The sequence below is a fragment of the Meleagris gallopavo genome, chromosome 30 (assembly GCF_000146605.3).
Source record: "Meleagris gallopavo isolate NT-WF06-2002-E0010 breed Aviagen turkey brand Nicholas breeding stock chromosome 30, Turkey_5.1, whole genome shotgun sequence".
NCBI classification, from domain to species: Eukaryota; Metazoa; Chordata; class Aves; order Galliformes; family Phasianidae; genus Meleagris; species Meleagris gallopavo.
Window position 1 is genome coordinate 168,909 of NC_015040.2, and position 20,381 is coordinate 189,289.

General features: G+C 44.0%; 1 protein-coding gene across 1 annotated transcript; it reads left to right on the forward strand.

The window, feature by feature from the left end:
• The first annotated feature begins 2,914 nt into the window (after positions 1-2,914).
• On the forward strand, positions 2,915-20,375 carry LOC100539644 (ceramide synthase 4-like). The gene is made up of 9 exons (XM_019609940.1): positions 2,915-2,950; positions 3,662-3,780; positions 6,684-6,741; positions 10,017-10,067; positions 13,231-13,323; positions 14,504-14,632; positions 14,905-15,011; positions 15,416-15,572; positions 19,391-20,375. The coding sequence occupies exons 1-9, from the start codon at positions 2,915-2,917 to the stop codon at positions 19,577-19,579; spliced, it is 939 nt and encodes a 312-aa protein (XP_019465485.1). The 3' UTR covers positions 19,580-20,375.
• Positions 20,376-20,381: the final 6 nt, after the last annotated feature.

A 20,381-nucleotide genomic window follows, 5' to 3' on the forward strand; every position in this document is an offset into this window, starting at 1 on the left:
TCAAAAAGCTAAAAAGCAACTGTTGCCCGCATTCTCCACCAAGAATGTCAACGGTTTACGGGCTGGTTCGGCCCGGTTCCGTGACTAGAAGGGCGGAGGGATCCGCGGATCCGCGCCCCTGGAAAAAAAGAAAATAGGGGACCCCGAAATAATTGAAAACAGCGGCAACAATCTGAGGTGAAACAAACTAATTTACTAAATATAGTATCAGCAGAATATAAGGAGAGAGAGAGAGTGTGTGTCTGGAAGGTGGATCGGCCTCACCACAACGCTGAGATGAGAAGTGCAGTCCAGTTGAGCCGATGAAGAAGCGCAGGCAGAGAAGCGCAGGCAGAGAAGCGCAGGCAGAGAAGAGAGAGAGCATCAGGTGACCTTGCCGGGAGTTCTATCTCCTCGCTGACCGCAAAGCCCCCTGGGGAAATGTAGCTCTTCTTCTCCTCCGGACAGGCACCCGGAACTTGAGCGTCAGCAGTCAAACCCCCATTGCATTACATGATGTTATGATGTGGAATACTGATAACCAAAAATCATGAAACCATGACACCTCCTGACACCAGGCTACCACTAAGATCATCCTGCAGATGCTGTGAGTCATCAGTTCTGCTTCTGAACATGTGGAAATAACAGCTTCCCAGGGACAGTGCTCAAAAGAATTGAATCTCAGACTTGTTTGGACAGGGGACTTCTCTCCAAACTGCTGTTTGCTTTTGTTTGCCTTGTACATGGCTTTTCTTCGTGTATTAGCAAATTGCTGTCGTATCAGCTCACTTGAACTGACTTCCCCTGTTGTGAATCCTTGCAGTTTAGCACATGTGGATTGCATGATTCTTTTAGTTCTGGGAGGCAGATTGTTCTGTTGGTGTACAATCCACAGGTTTTTTGATTGATCTTTCAGGAATCCAATTAAAATCTTCTCTCTCATCAGAGACACAATAAGGACCATCAGAATACTGCAAGCACAAATGGTAGATAGTTTTCCCATGAGAGAGAAAAAGAGTGATCTTGAAGATCTTGGCAGGATAATTTGGAGTTACAATGGCTATGGCTGAGGAAAAAAAACATTGGCAGAACTGCAGATATTCTGTATTGGGATTTAGCCTTGTCAGTTAAGTTCCTGGATGTAACTCTGTTGTAGGTAAGGGAATCACTGTGGTGAGTTCAAATATCAAACTGATGGCTAGCAAAAGCTCCCCACACCGCTATCTTACTCTTCCTCATTAGAAGAATGAGAGAAGAAAATGAGTCAAGAGAAAAGAGCTCGAGTTGAGATAAGAACAGGGAGAGCACTCACTAATTACAATCACAAGCAAAACAGAGTCAGCATAGAGAGATTAATATAATTCATTGCCTATTACTAACGGCACAGAGCAGAGAGAACCAAAAGCAAACTAAAATACCTTTACTCAAATAAACACTGCTCTACCTGCTCCCCCCAAGCAGCACAGGGAGACAGGGAATGGAGCTGTGGTCAGTCTGGTTCTACTACTCCACTTGGTCACTGTCTGCCCCTGCTCCACGTCGGTCCCTCCCATGAATGCCATCCTTCCTGAACTGACCCTGTGTGGCCTTCCACAGACTGCAGCTTTCCAAGCACTGCTCCAACATGGGGCCCCATGGGTGGCAGCTCTTCCAGCCCCCCTCAAACTGATTACCACGGGTGGCAGCTCCAGCCCAGAGCTGCTCCTGCCAGGTTCCATGGGCTGCAGCCTCTTCCAGTCCACATCCACTGCTGCATCGTGGGCTCCTCCATGGCTGTGTGTGGAGATCTGCTCCACACAGTGCCCTTGGGCTGCAGGGGGACAGTGTGATCCACCATGGCCTCTCCTGGGCTGCAGGGATCTTCCGCTCTGCATCTGGAGCTCCTCCTGCTCTCCTGCGCTTACCTCAGTGGCTGCAGAACTGCTCATCTCTCTGTTTCTCTTTCCTCTCTTTCAGTAACAGCAGTTTTTCCCTTTCTTCAGTGTGCGTAACAAACATCGCTCACAGCTGAGCTCTGACAGTAGCAGGTCCTTTTGGAGCAGCTGATCTGATCTGACTAGGGGCAGCTGCTGGGCTATGCTCACAGAGGCCACCTCTGCTAACAAAACCTTGCTGTGTAAGCCCAATGCAACATTACCTTTCATCTCCTTTTTGCAGGCTGTCTTGGCCTTGAAGCAAAAGCTATTAGCCACTACGCAGGAGTAGAGATTCCAGTCCCACTGGATAGTCCTAGTGCAATCAAGTTAATGCCTTGTCATGGCTGTTACAGCATGTTTCATACGGCAGTGGGGCATATGGAGCCCCAGGACATTCAGCAGCAGCTTGAAAGTAAAAGAATGGAGGCTAAAGTAAGAATGCAAGCATTCATCTGGGTTGTGCAGCCAGCCTTTTCCCTAGCAATGGGAAGGAATGTTCTCAGGAACGCTTGCCATGGTCTCTGACCTTCTTTGTGCCTGTCTGAGAAACTTGCACATTTCTCAATAGAACTACTCCTGTTGCAGAGATCTAATTCAAGGCCTGTCATCGCAGGCAGATTTTCTACACAGCTGTCACTGCACCCCCAGTGCACTGAAGGAGCAGAAATCTGCACTTTTGTCCTAGAAAATCTGGGTATCAGAGTATATCTGCGATACTGTGAGACTTCTGATATCAGTGTGTCACAGAGCAACACTCTGCAGCTGGCCAGTGCCTTACTCTCTCATTCACCACTTGCATCTCAGCCAGTCTTTTGGCTTCCTTCCCCTCCTGTGAGCTCTCAGAATCCTGCTTATGTGGCAGCTTTTATAAGGTGTAATTTTGCTGTTCTCAGCAGCCCTCACCTTGAGAGGGATATCACTCAATTGAGCAATTGGAGAATTGAAATCACAGTCATCTGTGTGACTCCACCCCAAGAACAGAAGTCACTAGGTAAAAATAGAAAGAAATATATTTGAAAATGGTAGTGGACACAGATCTTTACAGCACTCTCAGGGTATGTAAAGCATTGTCACGTGAGACCTTTAACGTGAACACATTCAATGAAAGCCTATTGCTTTACTAAGCTATTCTTGATGACACTTTCAGAAGGAACATAGGAAATGATGAACTTCTGTGTCACACAGCAAACTCTTTAGGAGCCCAAGGGCAAGAAGGAAGGTAATTGCAGTATTTCTGTGAGTAATTTGTTGAATTTACCACAAAAGGAGAATAACTGGTAGAAAATGATGTTGCTCATTACGGTGGTCATGTTGTTCTCTGATACTGCGTGGGAATGCTGAAAGACTTGACAAGATCCAGTGTAGAATTTTAAAAATTATTTAAGCTTCAGTAAAACCTTATCAGAGTGGCAGATTTAAGGGACTTGGATGCTAAAGACAAATGAAGTAATTCAAGAAGAAACACCTGTGAGAAGAGATCACAGTTTGAAACTCTAAACCTGAGACTTTGACATAAAAATTAAAATGTAAGGTTTTAACATTTAGCATTAATAACCATTTGCTTGCAAACAGAAGTGAAAGATTTTCTGTTACCTGAAATCTCTATGCTAGGAATGGACAGCTTGCTGAAAGATGCCTTAGCTTGAACAGACCTGGGCTTGCCAGGAACCTCCGGCAATGTTCTGTGATGACCCTGACCAGACGGCCTTGTAGCCTTCTGACTTTCAAACCTGAATCTGAACCCCACTTCCTCACCTGTTTTCCAGGGTGAGCTGATCAGTTTAGCCAAACAATGTGACCTGCCAGTGAGAAAGGTGGAGAGGTGGTTCCGGCGCCGGAGGAATACCGACCGACCAAGCCTGTCGAAGAAGTTCTGCGAGGCCTGGTGAGCAGGAGCACAAGCTGTGAGCTGCAAGGGCCTCTTGCTGGCTCTGAGCTTGGCAAGCATCTTGCTGCCTCCAGCCTGCCTGCACTCATCCACAGAGAGGTTCCTGAGCCTTCTCTGCCTCATCTGATTCTTCTGTGGCTCTGCTGCTGCTTACCAGTTCCTGAATTGTTCCTTGCTTCTCCCCTTTATTTTCACCCCAAGACTCCTTTTACTCCTATCTCACTTTATGCTTTATAGGATGCCTGTTTTTGACTTTGTAAGACTGACACTCTGCTTTGAAACATGATAATATCTGAGAAGTTCAATATTGTTTTGCTTCGTACTGCTTCCTACTGCTTTGCTACTGCTTCTATGATGCCAGAGCAGCAGCCTACCGTTGCCTCTCTGTTTCCCTCCCATTTGCTTCACTGTAAGCTGATACATGGAGAAAGCTCAGGGGAGACCTCATTGCAGCCTTCCAATACTTGAAGAGCACGTATAAACAGGAGGGGGAATGGCTGTTTACGAGGGTGGATAGTGATAGGAGAAGAGGGAATGGTTTTAAACTGAGACAGGGGAGGTTTAGGTTAGATATTAGGATGAACTTTTTATGCAGAGGGTGGTAACACGCTGGAACAGGTTGCCCAAGGAGGTTGTGGATGCCCCATCCCTGGAGGCATTCAAGGTCAGGCTGGACGTGGCTCTGGTGGTGGCCCAGTGTGGTGATTGGTGACCCTACACATAGCAGGGGGATTGAAATTAGATTATCATTGTGCTCCTTTTCAACCCAGGCCAGTCTATGATTCTATGATGATTCTGCTGCATCTTTCCTGCAACTGTTTTCCACAGTGCTGCTTTCAAAAGTCACAGACACTGGGCTAGACAGTATTGTGTTGGCAGCTGACTTTCAGCTTCCCTGAAAGCCAGAAAGTACAATCCTTTTATAATGTCAGGAAAGAGCTTATACAAAAGATTTTCCTAGGAGACACAAGCAGGTCTGGCAAAAGAGGACTATCATTAGATTCCTCACTTTTTAGTTACTTCAACTAATGCAGATTGAAGTGGTAGCAGAGCAATAGTCCCAACAGACTTGAGCTGGCTGCATGCTTACATGTTCACTGCTGCCCTTGGAGGTGCTGGTGACCTGGCCAGGGGCAGCCTGTTGCACAGCTGAGGTCAGAAGCTGTGCAACTCTTGGAGCTCCATGACTGTCTGTCCTTGTCCCCATACCTAGACAGGTTTTCTAGGCTGGGATTGCCTCCTTGCCAGAATCTGGATGAATTATCATCAAGGCCATTTTACAGCAAAAAATCAAAGACTAAAACTCTTCAGGAAATTGTTCTACACTGATGCCCATACCCCTACGAGCATGCCCCAGCTATTCTCTGTGTCTTTGTGATTCCATCTCAGGACCCCGCTTGGTCCTCATGCTTGTGCAAAGGCTATGAAAATCTCAACCTAAGGTTGTTACAGATGTTAAGATCTGAGAGGTTATTCTCTGTAATAGTATGTGGTAGACCATCACTCAGCAATTGTTTCTACATAAGTTCCTGTATGTTTGGGTTTGGTGGGAGAAGAAGTGAACAGAATTGTGGTTAGAGGAATGCCAAGAATGTTTTGGTAAAACTTTAGAAATTAGCCCTCTTAGAAATGTTAGCTTTGGCTCAGCTTTCCACAGAGGAGAACTCTCCTGAGCTTGGGTGAAATGTCAAACTGCTGAGTGCCTGCTCTGCTTTGCTTGTGGAGAACGAGGTTCTTCCAGGAAGGCCACAGAGATGAAGGAGAAAATAAATACCTACAGTGACATTCATCTAACTAAAAGTGTATCTGTAGAGTAGGCATCACCTCTGACTGATGACAATCCATTTAATATTTAGACTAATTCAAAACTCCTACCTAACCCCCTAAAGAAACAAAAACAAAAAAGGTGCATATTATTTATTTATAGCATTCTTGATCATTACAGTTAGATTTACTGGACTGTGGACAAAGAGTTGTAAAACAAACATGCTTAATCTACTTCTAACAAGATAAAATCCAAGCTCTCCCTGCACTCAGCTGCCTTGCAGTAAATAGTACCAGTGAACACTAAACAGTAAATAGGTTTCTAACTCAGCCCACTGACTGTAATGTCTTTCTGCCTGCCCTCTGTTGCCGTTTGCAATTTACATAAAAAATGACCTTCCAACATGAAATAGTAGCTTATGTCTTTCTTGGAGTCCTGGGTGTTTTATTGATAAATGGAGCCTTTCAAAATATAAAGCTGCTTCCAATTTGTTACAGAGATACTTGGTAATTTAAGAGCTGTTGTAGGCAGTTTTACCCCTTTGCAGATTTTCTGTGTTTAGTCTGTTAGCTGCTTGTTTGTTCTGCTGGGATAAAATTTCCCTCATTCCTCACTGTATGTGTAAATATGCAGCATGACACATCACTTTCCACTGAACTTCTATTTTATACATACTTTATATGTATATCTCTGTAGGTTTAATGTGGGTAAGTCATTAGCAACTCTCACTGAGACCAAACATGACAACAGTCATTTGCTTTACATGACAATGAATTTAGTATACCTAATCTTCAAAAGCCTAAGGAGGAGACTGGCACTGTTGGAGTTTTACACATGGATCTGGTTGGGCTGGGAAGGGTTGGGATGATTACCTAGGCTATTTCCAGGTAATCATCCAGAAAATGATTATCTGGAAAATGATAATCACCTAGATCATTATCTGGGTGATTTCAACAGCCTTTGTGGCGCCTGTTGTATGTGCTAACAGTACAAAGAATCTGTTAGGATCTAGGCAAACCTTGAACATTTTGATGTTTTTGTTTGCTTTAATGGCATCATTCTCTGAATGAGTGGGATATTGATACACAGAATTGTACCTTCGTGGTTACTAACATCCTTCTTTCTTTCTTTGTAGCTGGAGGTTTGCATTTTACATCGTTTCTTTCTTCACTGGGCTGGCTGTACTGTATGATGTGAGTATACAAGCAGTGCCACCTGCTGTCTTATCTGGGAAGTGCCTCAAGAATGGCAGATCTTGGTGCCATACCTTTGCTTTCAAATCTTATAGAGATTTTCCCATCAGATATGTCCTCTGCACAGCAGACTTTTGAGTTCACAAGAACAAGGAACCATGCTTACCTTAAGAACTCTAAGGCAAAACCAGGAGATTTCATCTTCCTCTGACACAGCAGTAGATCATTACAATTGTGAGGCAGTGTTTGCAGCTGTAAAAATACATTTGTAAAAATACATTTATATGGTATGAGAGATGGAATATTTATCTGGGACAGAAGCTGCATGGCTTGTTTGTGTATTGTGGTTTAGTACTCTTATTTCTTTTGGAGGATGGGCTGCAGTTCAAAAATTTTATGTATGTGTTTTCCTTAGCCAAGAGGTGAGGTGAAGTTCATGTGTCTGCCTTTTCTCTGATCTGATAAATAGTGATTCCTCTTTATACAGATAGACTAGCCTCAACAAGAGAAAGCTGAGACTTAAATGTTATGGGTTGAATCACTGAGGCAGAGGAGGTAGTGGAAATCATGCCACACACTCTCATCCTGAGCTGTGGTCACTGTGCTGGGATGAGGGGCACCTGTCCTCCTCTGAGTGTGGGATAAAGTTTTCCCTGGCCCTTGTGATGAACCCAGTTTCCTCAGTGAGCTTTGCAAAAGTGTTCTCCCCTGAGACCTTCTAGAGTAGAGAAATCTGCATATCCTAAGACAGTGGGCACAGACTATGCTGAAGCTGCTCATTATAATAACTGAAGAACTATGAAACTCAGAAACTTTCAAGGCAGAATGTGAGGTACCTGATGAGTATGAGGTAGGATGAGCTAGCACAGGAATGAAGGTGTCTAAATCTATACTGTTTTGTGGTTCTTTACATCAAAATAGAAGGCTGTTTTGTGAAGCCAGCTATGAAAGTTTGGAATGAAGATCCAAATCAAGATCCCTGTCATGACAGAAGGAACAAAATCTTGTTCTGCATGTCACCTGCCCATCCTAGGAATGAGACTACCTGCACTTTTCATGAAAATCTGTTCTTCATTCATTAGATATCTTACACACACACACACAAAGCTTCTGTGAAACTTTCTTGTTTGTCTAGAAAAACAACAAAATTTGAAGTTTAAATTCTATAGTATTAGCTTTCAGCCGGCTGCACGAACCTCTGTCACATGAATTAGTGTATAACTTTATCTCACAGATTATCAGAAAAGAGATTTATTTGCTGTTGGTATAGGAATGGTAGAATTCAGAGATGTGAGATTCCTTTCTGTGTCCCAGTTGTTTCAGGGTGTATACTTCAACATCTCTGATACTGCATCACACATGTCTGGTTGCTTACCCGTATTTGCTGTAAATCTCACTCGCACCCAGAAAGAGGTTGTATCTACTCCTATTTACCACTGCCTCTGATTTGCAGTACTTCCTCCTTCTCTTCTGCATACTTATGGATGTTCAGGTTCCTCAGGTTGTGAACCTCACCGACACATACAGTGGGAGGGGCAATTCCCCTCACTTCCCACCTTCCAAACCATCCACTCAAGGGCTGTGTGTAGAACAGTCACCAGTAAAGACTGAGGCAAAAGAGCTGTTGAATATCTCAACCTTCTCCTTGTCTGTTGTTAGCAGCCTGCATGTGTTGCTCTCTGGGGGGGTATGCACTCCCGGACTTTTCTTTTCTGGTAGATGTACATATAGGAGCCTTTCTTGTTCTTCTGTTGCACTGCTAAGTCCTGTTCCAGTTGGGCCTTCCTGACCCCATCCCCACACAGTCCAGCAACATCCCTACACTCCTTGCAGATTACCTGTCCCTGCTTCCACTGCCTGTGCATTTTCTTCTTGCTCTTCAGTGTGACCAGCAGGTCCCAGTTCAGCCATGCTGGTCTTTTGCATTCCTTTCCTGACATCCTACACCCGGGGATGGGGAGCTCTTGTGCCCTAAGTAAGGCTTCCCTAAAGATCTGCCAGCTCTGCTCCACTTCCTTGTCCTCAAGAGCTGATTCTCAAGGGGTTTGTTGACTAACTCCATGAAAAGCTAGAATGTGGCATTCCTAAAATTAAGTTTCCTCATTTTATTCTTTGTCCGATATCAATCAAGACTGTGAGCTCCACCGTTACTTGGTCACTGCAGCCCTGGCAGCCTCCAATTCTCATGTTACCAATCAGTTCACTTGTGTTGGTGAGCAACAGGTCCAGAATTGCATCCCCTGTGATAGAGCTGTCTATTATGTGGCTCAGGAAGTTGTTCTTGATGCATTCTAGGAGCCTCCTGGATTGCCTACAGCTCGCTGTGCTACTTTTCCAGCAGATGTCCAGGTGGTTGAGGTCCCCCAGCAGGACGACAGCCTGCAATCACAATACCTCCTGTAGCTAGAGGAAGAAGGCTTCATCAACAGGCTTCACTTGGTCAGGCGGCCTGTAGCAGATACCAGTCACAGGGCTCCCTTTGTTGCCTCAGTCTGTACCTCTCACCCAAAGGCTGTTGACTTGCTTGTGGTCATTCTTCAGGGACAGCTCTTCACACTCTATTCCTTCCTACACGTAGGGGGCAATGTGTCCTACCCTCCTTCCTCACCTGTCCCTTCTGAACAGCTTGTAGCTGTCAGGAGCCACATTCCAGTAGTAGGAATTATCCCTCTGGTTTCAATGACAACAATTATATCATGGTTTTCCAGTGGCATGGTGGCTTCCAACTTCTCCTGTTTTGTTTCCCAAGCTGCATGCATTGGTGTAGAGGCAGTTCAGATGGGCATTTGGTCTTGTCACCTTGGAGGACAACTCCTTAATTCCTTTGAATTTTTTACCTTGAGTCTCCTTCTTGCCTTCATCATCATAAGATGCAGCAGGTTAAGGGCCTCCGCTAACACCTTGTCCTGCTAACTGAGCTATGCCATCCCACACGTTGTCGTGGGCAGGATTGCTGTCACCCCTTCAAACCTAGTTTAAAGCCCTGTCAAACTACAAGTTTTAAACTGAAGTTTTCTTTGAAGTGTAAACAAAGCAGTATCTTTTCAGAGGTTTGTTACTTAGCAGCCTGCAGCATGATCCTTGCCATTTGAAGGAAAAAACATGTTTCTGGCAGGGGTGTTTGGCCTGCAATACTTAACAACTTAACAGCTTAACAGCTCTGTTTGTAATGACATGCAGCAAATCTGTGATAGCCAACAAGTAAGAGATTTAGGTGGCTGATAAGAAAAGACTTTCTCTGGCATTCTGTCATTCATGTTGCATTTTCTTTCCAGAAGCCTTGGCTTTGGGACCATAGAGAGTGCTGGACAGGTTACCCACAACAGGTGAGTCATCCAGGAGTGAAAATTGCTGTTATAAATTGTGTATTGTCTCTGTATCTCTTTTCAACATCAGATTATATTGCAGATAAAAGAGAAAGCACTGAATAAAATTCAGACTGATGAGCCTTAAGAATTCAAAACCGGGTCCTTGTCAGTAGATAACATCTTAATATCTGTCTTAATCTAAACACAATAGAGGAGAAGTCAGTATAGCAGAAGGAGACTTACAGAAGGAAAGGGAAAGTGAGACTTTGGACCAGGTGAGCGAAGAACTGAAAAATAAGCATGTTCTTTGTTTAGTTAATAGAAAAGACTGAGGCTTAGGACACTGCCAAAGGAGGAGAAAACTTCAGTGGAGAGCATATAGAGCAGAGGACATGCTCTGAGAGATGTAATCCTTCCACTACACCAAAGAATCATGTCCACAGTGCTCCCCATGAGCTTGTTTCCCAGAGGAACTGGCACTATGGCCAGTAGCAATTAAGCATCATTTCCATTAATTTTGGAGGATGTTATTTTACAATTCTCCAATGTATATTCTGTGTTTGTTTGTTTGTTTTTTTCCCACAACAGCACTGTGAGACGCTATCCAGAGGGCTGGAGATTATGCATCTCCTATCAGCTAAGGGATAGTCACAAAAAAACAAATATATTCTTGCCCATCTGCCTCCCCAGCTATTCATACTTCATAACTTGACAAGTTAGGATGGGGCTCAACCCACTGAGCACACAAACCACTGACTATTCCACCTTCTTTCTTTATGTTTTTATGACTGTTATACAACAGCAGCCTTCTTATATACAGGCTTTATTAGCATTATGAATCAATTAATGATACACCTGGGTATCATTTCATTCCTCCTCCAAGAGTGAACGATTTTTGGTTTGCTGCAGGACTGTGTCCTTGTCAGTGAAAGGCAAGAATCATTCGTCACCACAGAGCTGACAAAGCCTTTGCAAGCTACATGAATCCCACAGGCTTCATCTTCTGGGAAATATTTTCAGAGTGTTGTGGCAAAACTAGAGGAATGTGAGCTCATGTCAGAGCTAAGAAAAACAAAGGGAAAGGGGAGCAATTTCCACTGTGTAAGTGACTGAGTGCTGGAACCCCCACATATGATTCTATGATTCTAACCCTCTGCCCAGAGAGCTCTAATTCAACTGAATGCAGTGCTGCTCTGCTCTGGGTGGCCCAGCCATTCTGTGATTCTGTGAAAAGTATTTCAGTATCTTTAGTTAAGTTACTTTTTCCTGAACAGATGAAATCTGCCTTTTATGTCAGATACCAAAGGAGTGTGTTGCCCTTCTAGGGAAATCAACTGGGAGAAAAGGTTGACAGCAGCAATCAGTGACAAGAGGAAAAGCACAAGAGCAGATACAGATGGGATCAGCTGAGTGTTCAGGTCACTAGGCAAGTCTGCAGGTAAAGGATAGGTCTAAAATCAAGTGTGTGGATTCAGGACGGTAAAGTACATCAGCACACACAATGTACCTATAACATAGTTCAAGCAAGAACTGACAACAAAGGCTGGAACTGAAACACAGCTCCTGAGCTGAGAGATGATGGCCCAGATGAGTTACTGACTGCTTTTTCTCACACAGCCCATTCACAGCACTTGTGATTTGAGGTGAAACAGATGGGCCGTGTGAGAACTGATCTTGACCACAGGCAGCTAAACCCCCTCAGAGGAATCCTTTGCAGAGTCTGCTGGTATGCTCAAAGTGCAATTCAGAGCTCAGTGAAGGAGGCAAAAAGGCTCCCATTGACTTGGTAGACTTTGATTCCTTTCAGCATTTGCTCATTGCTATCCAAAGGCTGCAGAGTGTTTCTGGCAGGATAATAATTCCACTGGTATCATGCAGGGAGCTCCCATGCACAGAGTTTTACAATGCAAGAACATCCTGGGTGAGAAATAAGTTCTTCATTAATTGACGGAAAGGTTGAAGTACAATTTGATCCCAGCAGCAAGACAAAGCGAAGCCTGCTTGTGCTTCAGGGCTGCTTGGTCTGGCAGTCAGTGTTAGAACGATTGAAGGTACATTGGGATTTATAACCTGTAAAGGGAAATACAGTGCATAGGTTTAAGCACAGAAGCAATAATGGGGCATATGAGTGAAGAATGAGATACTGTCTTTCTGGCCATGCCTCCAAACATCTTTTGTCACCCAAAGGCAGAAATTTTAAGGGTGAATTTGTGCAAATTTGTTTGAATAAGATTCTACGAATCTTTATTTCCTCTTCTGTACATTTGCAATACATGTATTTTCCAGAAAAATCTAAACTATCATAACAAAACACTTTCTAACAGCTGTCATAAATAGAAAAGACCAAAGCCAGAGCTGGTAACATTCCACTGGAAAAGGTAGGAAGGGTCAAGAACATCCTGTGTCCTAACAGGAACAAAGAATATTTTAAATATAATTTCAGTTAAACAAACCATGCTCTGTGGTACAGACAAGGGCAAAAGAAGCATCAGTTCTCCCAAACCTTTTGGAAAATAAATGCCTTCTGATCCAGAGCTCACAACAGAAAAATTACTCCCTAATTTGCACATACCTTGCTGATTGCATCAGAGCTTTTAGTTTTCCACATGTAAAACCCCAGAAAAAATTACTCAGAGGAATGTAGATGAGTGTTCACGCTGTATGATCTCCTGTTCACACATGGGAGCACTGTACCTTTGCCCGATAATTTGATTGGACTGAAAAACCTGTGACAGAGTCCAAGAAATCTGAAGCATCTCCCTGAATGCTACCAAAGGGAATGATTTATTCAGGTCCTAATCTGCTCCACTGCAGTGAAACAGTATATAGAGTTTGCAAAGCTCTGCAGTGACAGCTCAGGAATTCACACAGTGCTGAAGAGAACATAAAGACATTCTGCAACTTCCCCCAGTTCCCCAGTATTCCCCGTGGTAATGCAAAGTAGTGTCCCCTGCTGTTTGTTTCTACCTCAGCACAGCCGATGTTTGTTTAGTGACTAGATTGTTCTGTTGATTTTTGTCCCCCTGATGCTGCAGGAACCAGATCTTTTCATGGTAGTGATCTCATGGGTTGTTTTTTGTTTTGTTTAGTTTTTTTTTTTTGCATAGAGAGGAGCTGTAGTTTCCATCTCTCTCTGCTTTATCTGATGGGTATATCACTGTCTCTCCCCTTGGTGTTGCAGCCTCTCCAGCCCTCTCTGTTCTGGTACTACATGCTGGAGCTTTCCTTCTACTGCTCACTGGTCTTCACCTTGCCTTTTGATGTGAAGAGAAAGGTGAGTGACAGCGCCAGGGAAGAGTCAGGCACAAACAGAATGCAAGCTTAATGCTCGGGAGAGTGTTCAAGAGTGTATAGCGCATACAGTGTCGGTCTGATGTTCTGTGGCACTCTGGCTTTGCTCATTGCCAGGAATTTCCATTCCCAGTCACTCACTTCCTTCTGGGAGGTGGGGAATGCAAACCCTGGCATGGAAAGGTGTGAGCTACCACATGGGATACAATAGACACACCAGAGGGATAGGATGCCATTCAGAGGGACCTAGACAGACTTGAGCAGTGGGTGCAGGAGAACCTCACGAGGTTCAGCAAAGTTAAGTGCAAGGTCTTGCACCCAGGTCAAGGCAACCCCCACTGCCAATACAAGCAGGGGATATAAGGACAGTCCTGCCAAAAAGTACTTGGGGGTACTGGTGAAGAGGAAGCTGGGCATGGCCAGCAGTGTGCCCAGAAAACCAGCCGTACCCTGGGCTGCATCAAAAGCAATGTGGTCTGCAGGGTGAGGGAGGTACTCCTGCCCCTCTGCTCAGTACTGTGAGATTCACCTAGAGTACTGTGTCCAGATGGGGAGGCCTCAGTACAGGAGAGACATGGAGCTGTTGGAGTGCGTCCAGAGGGGGGCTACAAAAATAATCCCAGGGCCAGAACATCTCTCTTGTGAGGACAGGCCGAGAGTGGGGCTGTGCAGCCTGGAGAAGGAAAGGCTCTGAAGAGATCTGAGAGTGACCTTTCAATATCTAAAGAAAAACTACAGGAAAGAAGGGGACAGACTCTTTAGCAGAGTCTATGGTCATAGAACAAGGGAAAATGGTTTCAAACTAAAAGAGGGGAGATTTAGATTGGATATAAGAAAAATATCTTTTACAGTGAGGGTGATGAGGCACTGGTACAGGTTGCCCATAGATGTGGTGGATGTCTGTCCTTGGAGATGCTCAGAATCAGGCTGGATAAGACTGAGCAACCTGATCTAGCTGTGGATGTCCTTGTTCACTGCAGGGGAGATGGACTAGATGACCTTTAAAGGTCCCTTCCAACTCCAAGGGTTCTATGATTCTATTATCCTGAGACATTACGGTGAGAGGTTTTTTGAGAGATTTTATTGCTTCCTGAAGGAGACATGCTCTAACCAAGACAGAAGGTACACTGTGTTTTATTCTCTCCTGTCCACTTTTTCTTCAGGACTTCAAGGAGCAGATAGTCCATCATGCTGCAACCATCTTCCTGATCAGTTTCTCGTATTGTGCCAATTACATCCGCATTGGGACACTGGTGATGGTGATTCATGATGCTTCCGATTGCTTCCTAGAGGTGAGCTCCAAGGTTATTTGCCAGGTAAAACCTAGTTGGCAGTGATGCTCTTCAGCCAAATGCTGTCTTTTGATCTAGTACAGTAAGAGCCAAGCATTATTTCACTGATAACTCATTGCTGATCTCTTGACCTAGCTTAAGGTCAAGAGATCAGCCCTACAGAGGAGAGATGATTACCTGCATGTGGATTGTATCTGGCTCATTAGCCTCTTGGAGCATGTATAGATGCAGTGTCTTGGCCTGCTTTGTTTTATTGTTCTTTCTCCTTCCAGCCAACTAAGATATTCAATTACATGAAGTGGAAAAAAACTTGTGACAGCCTCTTTATGATCTTCTCAGCTGTTTTCCTCATCAGCCGCCTGGTCATTTTCCCCTACACGTGAGTCTGCTGCAGTCAAGGAAAATGAAGAACTGCCTTCTCAGAGGCAGGATAATTCAGCTGTGGGCTGAATCTTTTGCTACAGATTTTGCTTTTCAGTTCTTGAGCTCATGTCTCTGACCTCTGTGTAGATTACAGTGCCATATGGCTGTTGCAGCTGCCTTCGGGTAAACAAGGGTGGTCTGCTTTGGAGTTCATAGAGGAGTCGTAAAGACCTGATGTATACTGCAAAAGAGTCCTTGTCTTTTGGCTCTACTCTGTTTATTTCCAGTGGGGAGTTCACATGTTATATGAAAGAAGGAAATGACTGACCTGAAACTTCCTCTATGACAAAGAGCTTTTGGGGGCTTACAGCCCTGCTAAGAACATGAGTACCCTTCAAGGCAATTCTTTCTCTCTTGCAGAGTGCTCTATAACACCTACTACTACTCCATGGAGATATTCCAGCCCTTCTTTGGATACTACTTTGTGAATGCTCTCCTCATAACTCTACAGTTGCTTCACATCTTCTGGTCCTGCCTCATTATTCATATGGTCTACAAGTTCATGCTCCAGGGCACGGTATGAATCAGCTTGTAGTCCCTTGTGCATCAAATGGGGAGGGAGGGTGCCCTAAAGCTACTTGGGAGCATACAAGTTTATTTGGGATTGCTTCTTTCTTGTACTGCTGTAATTACATATGTAGACTCCTATCCATCTGGTAAAAGGGGCACTCAATAAGCGTAATCCATTCGAGATTGCAGCTAGGTATTGCCTGTTTGTCTCTATCAGAGCAGTGTCCCATGCTTGAGATGCAGCTGCATAAACTGTAGTGAAATGCATCCCATTCTTTCTGACTGCAGCATGTGGCATCTGTTGTGAGACCAAACTGCTGCTCAGCATGAAATTTTTCTCAAAATCAAAGACGTGACCTAAAGTCATCAGGTTGGCCATCTGCCAAGGACACAGTCTAGGAGAAACAGCTTCGTGCTCTGTGGGATTTGACCTCAGACCCTGGGATGAGTTGTTTTGTTATCCTCCAACTGGGGAATTCTGTCTTAGGGGAACTAAGAACAAGCATGAATAACTTATCTTCATCCATATTGTCCAGAGCTTCCTTATCAGCCTTCCCTTAAGGTAGCACAGAGCAAACTACTTGCAAATTAAAACCAGAAACTTCACATGCTGCAGAAAATGAAGAGGTGACTGAAGAGGCCCTTCTACTGTTTTCCTAATTCTCATGTGGGGTGAAATGCCACTACAGTTATTACAGTGTTAAATGATGAAGTAATAAATGGCCTTATTAGAAATAAATGAGCCATCAGGAAGGAGGCTGAAGCACATCCAGATTTTTTCATATCTTATCTGTAAGTGTTGTGGTTTAACCCTGGCAGGCACCTAAATGCCTTACAGTCACTCATTACGCACCTCAGGTGGGATGGGAAACAATCAGAAAGGGAAAAATATGAGAACTGTTGGGTTGACATAAAGACAGTTTATCAGGTAAAGCAAAACTTTCATTCATTCACTACTTCCCAGGGATTGGCCACTTCATGGAAAGTTGGGCTTATCTTGCATAATGCTTTCTTGGGAGAGCAAACACCATCACTCTGCACATGCCCTTCTACCTCCTTTAGCCCAGCTTTTATTGCTGATGTTACACAGCATGGAATATCCCTTTGGCCAGTTTGAGTCCATTGTCCTGGTTCTGTCCACAGCCCCTTCTGCCCACCCAGCTCCTCTCTTGCATGGCAGTGTGAGAAGCAGAATGGTCCTTGACTCAGAGCTAGCACTGCTCTGCAACAACTAAAACACAGTTGCTCTTATCAAATATCCAACGCAGCATCACGTGAGCCTCTACAAAGAAAATTAACTGTATCTCAGCAAAAAACAACAACAAACAACAACAAAAAACCCCACAATATAAATTACCTGCTATATTTGATATGAAAAAATAAAATTGAGAGCATTACATATTGAGCCTTGAATAGAGAAGAAAAATTGTCACAAGGACAACCATCTCAATGATGGTTTCAGACATACAGTTTAATTTTTATGTAGTCCTGTGTGAAACCAGGAGTTGGATTCAGTGATTCTTGTGAGTTTCTTTCAGGCCAGGATATTCTCTGATTCTGTGATAACAGCCCAAGGCAGTATTAGGATAAGAGAGCACTGCCTCCTTTCAGTAGCCTTGAAATTCTCACTCCAGTTCAAAATATTCTTCTTATGAGCCTTTCTGACCCCTGTAATTTTCCTCCATGGCTACAGGTTTATCTGCACCACCTTTACATATGGTGTTCTCTAATCCCCAGTAATTAGAGTTCAGCCAAATCCTGAAGTAAGAGGTTTCACTTCCTTACAGAGGCAACCATCATGCAGCTGTCTAGTTAGTTCCTTTAGGGACCTTGCTAGGTGTAAGGCCTCAGACACATTCTGCATCTCTGAATTTAAGAAAAACACTAAAAAGAGTACTACCCATTACTAATTGCACTAATGCTGCAGATCAGTGCTTTTTGTGCATAGTTCCTCAACTGCCAATTCCAGAATGACATAGATTGCTCACAAAATGTGGCATCTCCTATTCTTATTGCTCTTGCAGGCAGTATGAATTCAGTGCAAGTTCAGATTCTTATGATTCCTAACTGCGCTGGGGTGTGGAAATCTTTAAAAAAGGCTTCAGACTTCAGTCTGCTTAATGTGACCCAAGAAATATCTCCAGAAGAACATATATAGAATATCGAGGCCACAGAGTATATCCAGCAATGGACACAGTCTTAATGAGTATTGCAGCTTCCCCTCAGTTCACGTTCCACCAAAGAGTATAGGCACTGTGAATGGGTTCCCAATTTTGGCATCTTGTATGGCAGAGTAAAAGCAGCCTGAGAAGCCAATGAATGTTAGGTTGCTTTCTCTAATTTGTCATTTTATCACTTTATTTATCAGTTTATTTAAGGCAAGGAAGTAAATATTTACAAAAGTGGACTACAGATCTCTTGATAGCAAGAGAAAAAAACAATATAAATCTGAATGTAGAGTTGAGTAGCTCTGTGATGTGGGATGTGCTGCTCCAGCTGGATGCACTTCAGTCTATAGGGTCTGATAGATTCATCCCAGGGTACTCCAAGAGTTTTCTCAAGTATTTTTCAACAGTCTTAGGAGTCTGGAGAGGTTCCAGTAAACTGGAAGTTGGCAAACATTCTCCCAGTTTTCAAGAAGGGCAAGAAAAAAGATCATAGTAATTACAGGCCTGTCAGATTCACTTCACTTCAGTGGCTGGGAAGAAAACAGCCTATGCTCACTGATCACAGCCGACACAAGTTCATGTTAAATGCACTTAACAAGGATCCCACCTCACTGACCAAGGGAAGCAAGTGTGATCTTTTTGGATGTCCCCAAAGCTTTCAATGTTCTTTCACATGGTATCCTTCAGGACAAAATATCCAGTATACAGTTGAACCAAACCATTATGCGATGGATAAACAGTTGGTTGATGGATTGTGCTCACAGTTTTATGATAAATGGGGCTACATCAGGCTGGCAGCCAGCTATGGGACTCCGTTCTAGAGCCTGTCCTTTTTACTGGATACACTGGATACAGGATACAGGACTTGAAAATAAACTAAGTCCATGGATGACATTAAATTGGAGAAGCTGTTGACTCCCTCAAGGGCAGAGAGACCTTGACAAATGGCAGGGCTGGGCAACCCCCAGCAGCATGAATTCCAGTCAGAGCCCCTGGGTGTGCAGCCCTGGCCATGGCTACAATAGGGAGATCAGAGGCCGGACAGCAGCCTGCAGAATGAGACCTGAGGGTTCTGGTCGACACCGAGTTGGGTCTGAGGCAGCAGCGTGCCCTGCAGCCCCAAGGCCCCACAGCCCTGAGCTGCTGGAGCTCAGGGAGAGTTGGGACACCAGCAGGGTTTGGGTTTTGGCGTGCTGTGCTGGGAGCTGGACTTGGGGATCCTGTGAGTTCCTTCCAACTCAATCTGTGCTGTGATCCTGCGATTCTGAGTGCTCGAGTTGCAGCACTCAGAAGCTATTTTTGTGTCCCCTTTGGAAAATGTAAGATTTTGAGGAACGGCCTTTCCCTCCCTTCTTCTGCCACGGTGATGCCCAAAGCAGCAATGTGGATCTCTTCAGTCTGACACGGCTGTCATCACTCCTGGGCAGCTGTGATCTGGGGCTGCTTCAGCCTGTTTGCATAATATGAATGTCACAGTTAAGATTTAACTGGGACAGAAATCAAACTGTTTGCAAAAGTGAACTAAAGCTAAAAGCAGGCTGCAGAAATGCATGCTGCAGGCAGGTGGCTGAAGGAGCAGTTTCAGCCTGTGGCTCAGCTAGCACTGTTTCTTGTGCACTTCTGCATTTGAACTGTTTCTCATTTACATTTTTTGTAGATGGAAAAGGATATGAGAAGTGAAACAGAAGAGAGTGATGTGGATGAAGAAAGAGAAAACATGGAAAAGGAGAAAAATGGGATCGCACATTTCAGCAATGTCACGAGCAGCAATTACATCCAGAGGAATGGGTCTGAGCCACTGAACAACAGAGCCCATCTCACCAATGGCCACATCAAGGAAAGATAGCCCTCTTTGTGTCTGCCATGAATCCGGTCCACCATCTTTAGAAGCAGTTTTGCTTGTTGTATAAATACAAAAGATTGCAATTGCAGTATCATAAGTGAATTCCTTTTTATTGCAAACAGAATTGTGTACAGTCAGTGATATTTGAGGGAAGTTTTTGGTCTTTCTTCAACATAAGTTTTCTATAGGTTGTAGCCTTGAGGCAAATAGAAAGGGATCAAAGTGGTTTGACTTGAATTAGACAGTACCATAGCAATTGTTAAATGTGTTAATCCTGAAAAATACTCAGAACAGTGGATGAACTTTGGCAATGTCACGTCTTAACTGCCTAATGCTGCTTGATAGGAATCTATTTGGAACGGCCTCTGGAAGCCATAGCCCACTGCCACTAATGACTATGGACAGCAAGTGTGAAACTCTAAACCTTCATACAGGGACACCTCCTTCAAGAGCGTAAGTGCCCCATAAATACTCATAACATTGAAACTGTGTATAGTGCAATAAAAGCTTTGGAAAGATACAGGAGAAAACATTTTCTTACAGGAAATGCTGCTCGTGTGCCATGTGACTGGTTTTGTAATAGTATGGATCTCAGTCCCTTCTGTTATCAGCATTGTTGCCTCAAAGGGGGGGAACTCCAAAGGCTGTAATGAAGAGAGTTCCCACCCAGATCATGGTTGTAGGGGCTAGAAAATCCAAGCAGTTGTGTCTCAACTGTCAGATAATCAATTAATCCTATCTTGGAAAGTAACACTGTCGGGAGAAGAGAGGGAACAAGGAAATTGATATTCTAGAAGACAACACT

Excerpts from the sequence above, each read along its gene's own strand:
- LOC100539644 (XM_019609940.1), top strand. The coding sequence starts at position 2,915 with ATGGTAGTGGACACAGATCTTTACAGCACTCTCAGG. Across the intron at positions 6,742-10,016 it reads GGCTGGCTGTACTGTATGAT|AAGCCTTGGCTTTGGGACCA; the intron begins GTGAGTATACAA and ends TTTTCTTTCCAG. Across the intron at positions 15,573-19,390 it reads AGTTCATGCTCCAGGGCACG|ATGGAAAAGGATATGAGAAG; the intron begins GTATGAATCAGC and ends CATTTTTTGTAG.